The following is an 8779-nucleotide window of genomic DNA, read 5'->3' on the forward strand; positions in this document are numbered from 1 at the left end:
GAACCGCCGCAGCGTACAGCTACGGCCATGGTTGTCACCGAGCTTGAACGAGAAAGACCAGAGCCACGAGGAGCAGCGGGACAGGATGAGGAGCGCAGATCCATGGCCGATTCAGTCCCACGAGGGCCCATGAAGAGAGGCATCGATGCACCGACTGCACACGGCAACTGCACAGCTGAAGTCGGCCGCCACCTCCTCACACCAGACTCCACCACGCCTCCTCAAACCAGGCTCCACCACGCGAGCCACTACCGCCGACGCAGCCTCAGCCGAGCCCGCGCGGATGCGCCAGCGCGCGGAAGCTGCCAAGCCCCGCACACCGTTAGGCCGACGAGCGGTGCGTGCACGCACGGAGCCATGACCGGCGGTGTGCCCCAACGCGCATCCGGCGGAGGCCGCGCGCCGCCCGGGCATCCGGCGCCACTCTGCTTCTTCGCACCGCAGCCGAGCCGAGCACCACCTCTGCCGCACCGGTGCCACCACCAGACGCCGCTCTGCAGGCGCACGCCGCAGCTGAGACACGCGCCGTGCCCAAAGGTGCCGGATCCAGCCGCCATATGGTTCCGGATCTGGCCATCTGGCCAACCAGCAGGACCGGGACAGCATGCCGATCACCAGCAACGGCGAGACAACTGCGCTACCCTAGAACTTGCCAGCGTGAGTGGGGAGGGGGCAGATCCGGCCTGGCATGAGGTGGATCTAGCCACCACCGAGCCGTAGTGCCGGCTGCCGGAGCCAGAGCCACCCGCCATGCGCGCCGTCGAGAGGGAAGCTAGAGGGACAGTGGGAGGGAGGGAGAAGCTCGTGAGGAAGAGGCCCCCGCCACCGTTCTTGAGCCCCAGCAGGCTTCCGTGACCTCCTCTAATGGCGGCGAGGTGGAGGGAGGGAGGCGGAAGGTCTAGGGGCGGCGGCGGTGGCGATCCGCTCGGGTCGCCCCTCGGGGGCGACGCGAGCGGGGTGTGGAACTTCCATCCTCCGATGTAGTAAATGATTTTTGCTTGCTTGCACAGTTGCCGCAAGTTGATTTCCCCTGGCTCTCTTAATAGGTGGAATTTTGGTTGTTAGCCAAGAACACAAGTATCAAAAATATCTAGGTGGGTCAAGTTTAGCCATATCCAGCACGTCAAGGTGACCACATGGGATTATTTTTACCGATGGGCCAATTTTTTAGCCATATCCATATCGGCAGAAGCAGCAGAGAAGCTAGAGTCTACAGCTTTGTCAAGGTGGCTGATCCGATTGGACGCTGCAAGAACAAAAGAATGCAATTTTTACCGTTGGGATTATTAATTTCAACGTCTAAGAAGACATACAAGTGAGTGTTTGTGAAAGATCACCTCATTTCTTTTATTTCAGGTTCACGGTTGTCGATTTTATTAGATCGAGAGCATCGATCGAGTAGTCTTCATAATTAGGAGCTTGTTTAGGATATGATTGAGATATAAAGTGAATATAGTGCTCGAAAAGAATCATAAAAAAACCCACTTTCCACAATGGTCGTTTCTATCAGAATCTGTAAAAGCGATGATGCGCTGAGGGGGCATTGATGCTGGTTAAGTGCAGAATCAGGTTCTTGTCGACAGGACTAATCCGCTGGTTGCTTCTTCATCAAGATCGAATGTGTTATTTTCGTGTCATGACAAAGGCTCCAGAGAAAAGGCAAAAAAATAAAGTACTGTACATCAGTGGTGTCTAGCAGGAAAACTATGGCAAACGTGTAAAACGACTCCATTTTGCTAGTACAGTACACATAGATAGAGCTCCTTAGAAATCCTGAACTCCACGCATCTTTAGCTCCTCGCCGTAGAAATCCTGAACCCTAACAGCTCTATGATGATCTTAAACTAATTGTTAGTGCTATTATTCACACTTGCCACCGGCCTCCCACGGTCCCCAACTCAAGCAGCCAAACAAAGCCACCGCAAACCCCAGGTTCATGGCCAGCTATGGCAGTCATGGCCATAACGACGACCTCACGTTGCAACCGAAAGCCCTCCTGGTGATCCTCTCTTCTTCATCACCTTAGTCGACTTCATCTCGTCCCCCAACCCCAGCCTGCCGTGATCCTCGCCGTCGGCCCTCACCACCACCGCCTCCATCGAGCAGTAGTCGTGTCAGGCCGACGCTACCGTGTCGAGGCCAGATCAGATCTGTCGAACTCCAACCCAGCGCACCGACAAATTCAGTTCCACAAACAGCACCCGCATCAGTGATCCGGTGGTCGCTCGACTCGCCGGCCTCAGGTCAGTTTGAGCAATTTGTCATGCTTAGTTTTGCCTCTTGGTTCGTGCCAGGATGAATCAGAGACCTCCGATTTTGATCCAATTTGTCAGTTTTAAATCATGCAGTATCGTCAGTATCATCGGTATAAACAAGCAAAGAAAAACCAAAACTTCATAATTGGACTTTAGCATCTGCCTTGTTCGTATGAAGGGAGATCACTTTTGTAACTGCGAAAAAGGATTCATATTCTGCTAACGGCAGATCACTACCAAAGAGCTCAAGATCCTGGACTGCCCCCCCCCCCCCCCTCCCTGCATCATTACCGATATTCAAAAACAAGCATGCATACAACTTCTTTCTGGGTTCAAATTCAGTTATTCAGCTGTAAGGTTAATTTGAAGATATGGTGAAGCTCGGTAGTGACTAAATTAGACATATTTTCTTGCATCAAACAAGTATACGATTTGGCTCTGTCGTCCCGTGTGCCTACATTACGTTCCATGGCACATGTTCCGATGCAGACCCTTGATGGCTTGATTCTTGCTAACTAGGAATTGTTGATATCAAGTAATTTCCCTATGTCAAATTGCTAGCTTGTTGTAGGTATAGTGATTATTAATTATACTCCTTCCTTTGATATTTCCATTTCTTAGTACATACAGGATAAGAATTAAAAATTTCAAAGTAGTTTCGACCATCCTTTTGAAATAAATTGCATATCAGATGTGATATTTGTTCTAATTTTTGTACTGCATACAGAAACCAAACTCTGTTATTCATGGCGGGCGTCTTGGATGCTTTGGTATCCTACGTCCAGAACATGCTTACGGAGATGGCAAGAGATGAGGTGCAAATGCTGCTCGGGGTCTCGGGGGAGATCCAAAAATTGGACATCAAGCTCAAGGACCTCAAGAACTTTCTCCTGGATGCTGACAAGAGGAGCATCACCGACCAGAGTGTGCAGGCATGGGTACTAGAGCTTAGAGAGGCCATGTATGATGCCACCAACATCCTCGACATCTGTCAGATCCAGGCCATGGAGCGGGGTCCAAGCCATGATGCAGGTTGCTTCAACCCCCTGTTGTTCTGCATGCGGAATCCCATCCACGCCCACAAGATTGGCAGCCGCATCAAGAACCTTAACCAGAGGCTAGAAGATATCAAGAAACGTAGCTTGGACTTCAACTTCATCAACCTCAATTCATATGAGGACCGTAGCAGGAGGGTGGCATCCTCTCGTCCTGGTAGCCGTGAGACATCTGGTGAGCTTGATGAGTCAAGTTTGGTTGGTGAGAATATTGAGGAGGACACAAGAAATTTGGTGGAGATGCTGACAACAGCGGCGCTACCAAAATGTGAGAACAACAAAATTTTGGTTTTTGCTATGGTGGGCGTTGGCGGGATTGGTAAAACCACCCTGGCCAAGAAGATCTTCAATCATGACATTATCCAACAAGAATTCGCAAAGAAAATATGGTTGAGCGTGAACCAGGACTTCAGTGAGATTGAGCTGCTGAGAAGAGCTGTCATCGAAGCTGGAGGTGAGCACCAATCTAATGGAAATACAAGGGGCGCGCTTGAGCGAGCTCTTAAGGAAGTCTTGAACAGGCAAAAGATTTTATTGGTGATGGATGATGTCTGGAACCATCGAGCATGGGAGGATGTGCTCCAAACTCCCTTGATCACTGCTGCCCTAGCTCCAGGTAGCTGTGTCCTCGTCACCACAAGGCATGACACGGTCGCAAGAGGGATGATGGCAACAAGGCCCTACCACCATGTCAATAAACTTGATCCTGAAGATGCATGGTTGTTGCTCAAGAAGAAGGTTCGTATGAGTTTAACTCATAAATTAAAAAATCTTTGTTTCTTTGGTGCACCCATCATGCAACTGCATCACAGTTATGCACGTTGCTTTTTAGTTGCACTCTTAAGAGCAGGAGCTTGATCCCTTTCCGCAGTATTAGTTTTTTCTGTTGCACATATCGATTTTGACACCAGTAGTACGATCCAAAAATATAAAGAGAAAAATGTTGTGGTTTCATATGTTAGTAATGGTATAAAGCAGACACGACTTATATATAGGAGGCAGTTAATTAGTCACAATTTCCTAAAGCATATTAAAATTTCAGACTTCATTTTATAAATATTTTGGTTCCGCTGGCAGGATTGAAATTTCCACATGTACGTTGGATATTTGTTTTGTGACGAAGGGATATCATGACACTCCGACATAAGCAATATTTTATAAATTACTAATTGGCCTGGGCTACCCTGCAGGTAGTTGGAAATGGAAATGATGAAGCCCAGATTGAACTGCTCAAGGATATTGGAATGGAAATTATAACAAAATGCGATTGTTTACCGCTTGCTGTCAAAGTAATAGGCGGTCTCCTGCGTCAAAAAACAGCAAGGCGACGGGAGTGGGAAAATGTCCTAAATGACTCGATATGGTCAGTATCCCAAATGCCTGAAGAGCTAAACTATGCAATATATCTTAGTTATGAAGATTTGAGTCCTAGTTTGAAGCCTTGCTTTCTTCACTACTCCCTCCTCCCCAAGAGCCGAGTGTTCTTCACCGATGAGATTATCGGCATGTGGATTAGCGAAGGATTTGTTTATGGAACCTCTTGTGACTTAGAGAAAATAGGAAAAGAGTACTATGATGAGTTGATACAGAGGAACCTTATTGAGCCTAATTTAGAGTACGTTGATCAAGTAGTCTGCAACATGCATGATGTTGTCCGCTCATTTGCTCAATACGTGGCTAGACATGAAGCATTTGTAGTACACAACAAGGAAATTCACATTGCTGACAAAATCAATTCACAGAAGTTTTTACGCTTATCTCTGGAAACGAGAGGATCAGAATCAGATGAGTTAGAGTGGTATTCATTACAAGCACAAACATCACTGAGAACAATAATATCAGTCGGGAATATAAAAATGAAACCTGGCGATTCGTTGCTTGCTTTTTCAAATTTACGGACACTACATATGCAAGATGCAAATTTTGATGCATTATCCGAATCTTTGAATCAACTGAAACACTTGAGGTATTTATCCATAAAAGGAACTAACACATCTAGGCTGCCAGAAAACATTGGAAAGATGAAACTTCTGCAATATATTATCCTTTATGGTTGTAACAGTTTGGTGAAGCTTCCAAATTCCATTGTAACGCTGAAACACTTGAGGTTTCTTAACATTCATATAAAAGGAATAAGCAGCATACCTAAGGGTTTTCATAGGTTAACCAATCTGAGGAGTTTATATGGGTTTCCAGCACATATGGATGGTGATTGGTGTAGCCTTGAAGAACTGGGACCTCTCTCCCAGCTCACTAGGCTTCGTATAAGTGGCCTGGAAAATGTGTCTTCTTCCTCATTTGCAACAAAAGCCAGGATTGGTGAAAAGGTGCGGCTGAGCTATCTGTTCTTAGAATGCACAAGTAGAATCGGACATGATGGTCAGTTGGTAAAAGATGAAGAAGGCATTCCTGAGGAGCAGCAGCGACAAATCGAGGAGGTATTTAATGAGCTCCACCCTCCGTCTAGCTTAGAAAACCTCGTAATCAGATGGTACTTTGGTCAGCGGCTCCCAAGGTGGATGATGTCAACAGCAATTGTGCCCCTTGGGAGCTTGAGGGTTCTAATGATGGATGACCTGGTCAGCTGCTCGGAGCTTCCTAATGGCTTGTGTCAGCTCCCCTGCTTGGAACTCCTACAGATCGTTTGTGCCCCAGCGATCAAGCGTATTGGGCCTGAATTCCTGCAACCAAACCATCATTGCCACCACCATTCCCAGGTAGGGGTTCCATTCCCCAGATTGAGTAAGCTGAAGTTTAATGATCTGGTCGATTGGGAGGAATGGGAGTGGGAGGAGCAAGTGAAAGCCATGCCTATCTTGGAGGAGCTTATACTCAAGAAGTGCAAGTTGAGGCACGTGCCTCCTGGCCTTGCATTCCATGCTATGGCCTTGCATTCCATGCCTATCTTGCATTCCATGCTATGGCTTTGAGGAGATTATGAGAACTTTACTTTTGTTGTTCACCTCGACGTGTTTAGAAACACTGACCTGGAGAGGATTAGTAATCTACCAAAACTGCAGAAGCTCATCATAATCGAGTGCCCAAAGATGAAGGTATTGGAGGGCATGCCTGCGCTACATAAACTCGATCTGGAGGATTATGACATGCAAACACTCCCCAGATATCTGCAGGATATAAAGCCAGGGCACTTGCTGCTGGACTGCAGCTTATGGTTGCTCACTTCTATAGCTGCTGGGAAGCATGGTCCTGAGTGGGACAAGTTCAGCCATGTCCAACAAGTCAAGGCATATGCAGATGATGAAGGCATTCCGAGGAAATGGTACATGCTGTACACAAGAGACCCTTTCCGCTTCAAGACAAATATCAGCCGCTCTGACATTGCCCAAGGTAATCTAATATGTTTTGTTTGCAGCTACTCCGTTTTGGTTGGTGTATTTTGTTAGTTTCCTCTTGTCATCTCAATTTAACAACCACAGGCGGCACGCGTGGTCTCCTTACTCTAAAACATGCCCCACTGAAGATGAGTGGCCCGTAGGACGATCTGCTTCGACAGACAAAGGTCTGCCCTTCCGCTTATGGTTCAGGTAAATTTGCCTGAGCATCTCGTGATGTTCCATTAATTTAAGTATTCTGCCCTTCTCGACGATGCAAGTATATTTCTGTGGACGTTAAATTATACATACGTTTCAATTCAAGTAGCCTGCTGTGCTGTTTCATCTAATACAACATATTTGGGAAATGCGTGCAGGTGCAATGCCTATCGTCGTCTGGCTGGCTTGTTGCGTCGAGCGTGCCTGCACTGCAGTGAAGCGAACCGCATCGCCACCTCATCAGATCAATGGATCGAAGGAGCAGTATTGGACCAGATATGGGAGGCTGCAGGAACAAAAGGAAAGCTCAAGAGTGTGACGTGAAATTGTGAACATGCCTCTATGTTTTCTGCATTTGCATTAGCAGTTGATGCATTTACGCTGCTTGCCCTGCATCGTCAGAGAACAGCGATAATTGTACAGGTGGTGACAGACCTTTCTGTCCATCGGCTGCACGAAATTATACTTGCTCAGCTTGCCCTACTTCGTCAGGCAATAGCGATGATTCTATGATTCGTGACGGACCTATTTGTCAACCGACTGTACAAAACAAGGCCTGCTCTGTTTTCAGTTAACCCTTGCTCTGTTTGCTTTCTTTAGTTTCCTCCGGTTGATCTAATCTATCACTGTACAGCAGAGGTAAAGAACACATTTCGTCTGTTTTCACCATAGTGTGGTTATCGGTATCTAGTTCATTCCCTAGTTTTACAGTTGTGATGTGTCGGTCGTTGATCAATTATGTTATGACCAGCTCCCAGCTCCTGGTCGCCATGGAGATTGTACGCTGCTGTTAATTTCTGCTATTGCCGTCTCGACCGCTGCACATGCCAATAGGCGCTGGCACATGCACTTTGCACGGATGCACCCACCTCCCTTGCTGAGTGGGAGCGGCGCCGGTCAGATTCTGAGACCACCGTGCCGTCCTCCCCTGCAGGTCCCGGGCCTTCTTGGTCGGCTCCATTATTGCCCTTCTGCCGACGCCTGACGTGCAAGCCCTTGCTTGATGGCTTGGAGCCTTGGACCGGCAGCAATGGTGGTCTCAGCTACAGCGGTGTACCAGGCATCAATTCAATGGTGGACAGTCCATGGTTGTTGGGGATCCATACTAGGCGCTGATGCTGAAGCCATTTGTTACTGCACTTATTGGTGAAAGCAAGAGGAATATAATTTGGGGTCAGTTGGACAACGAGGACGCACGCTGTAATCAACCTAAGCTCGCTGCTTAATTAGTACGAGCAATTGCATGCCATAGGTGGGTAACTCACGCCTCTCCTCTGCTGATCTCCGTAACTAAAGCTCGGCAGTGAATGGTTCCCAATTTGAATGGTTCCCAATTTGTTTGATTCAATTGAGTGGAATTTGAATTTGAATGGGCCATTCAAATTCAAATTCAAAGGCTAATCACTTAAACACCCCGTGGGCCGACAGCCCAAGCCGGCCCAACCTCCTTCTCTCTTTTCCCACGTGAGGCAGCCCACTAGCGCACGGCCCAGCCCACCTCCCTCTCTCCTTTTCTCCCCACGTAACACAGCCCGCAGGCCGCGGCCCAGCCCAGCCGGCCGGCCTCACCGCGACAAGCCCCTTCACCTTCCGCACGGGGCAGCTGACAAGCGGGGCCTGCTTGTCAGCTTTCCCCTTCCTCCCCTCGCCGCTCGCCCTTAACGCTCCCCGCTCCGCCCCTGGCTCCGCTCGCTCCGCCCCGCGACAAGGCGCTCCAACCGCCGTTCCATTTCGCCCGCGCCTTTTCCCCTTTCCCTTCCGCCGCGGCCCCGCTCGCTCGCGTCACCGGCCTGCGCCGCGCCCCGCTTGTCCCCGCTCCGTGACACGGGAGCGAAGCCGCGCTGCACCACCACGATACCGCCACGCGTCCCGGCCCGGACGCCGAGATCCCCCGGTCGCAGCCGCTTCCCAAACCCTA

General features: G+C 48.9%; 1 protein-coding gene across 1 annotated transcript; it reads left to right on the forward strand.

The window, feature by feature from the left end:
• The first annotated feature begins 1706 nt into the window (after positions 1-1706).
• On the forward strand, positions 1707-7527 carry LOC112902387 (putative disease resistance protein RGA1). The gene is made up of 5 exons (XM_025971445.1): positions 1707-2243; positions 2983-4048; positions 4501-6658; positions 6748-6855; positions 7020-7527. The coding sequence occupies exons 2-3, from the start codon at positions 3002-3004 to the stop codon at positions 6238-6240; spliced, it is 2787 nt and encodes a 928-aa protein (XP_025827230.1). The 5' UTR covers positions 1707-2243; positions 2983-3001; the 3' UTR covers positions 6241-6658; positions 6748-6855; positions 7020-7527.
• The last annotated feature ends 1252 nt before the right edge of the window (positions 7528-8779 follow it).

The sequence above is a fragment of the Panicum hallii genome, chromosome 8 (genome assembly GCF_002211085.1).
Source record: "Panicum hallii strain FIL2 chromosome 8, PHallii_v3.1, whole genome shotgun sequence".
In the NCBI taxonomy this organism is placed as follows: domain Eukaryota; kingdom Viridiplantae; phylum Streptophyta; class Magnoliopsida; order Poales; family Poaceae; genus Panicum; species Panicum hallii.

Bases quoted from the DNA above. Each gene is read 5' to 3' on its own strand.
- LOC112902387 (XM_025971445.1), top strand. From the start codon at position 3,002: ATGGCGGGCGTCTTGGATGCTTTGGTATCCTACGTCCAGAACATGCTT. The intron at 4,049-4,500 runs GTTCGTATGAGT...GCTACCCTGCAG, and splicing joins GGTTGTTGCTCAAGAAGAAG to GTAGTTGGAAATGGAAATGA.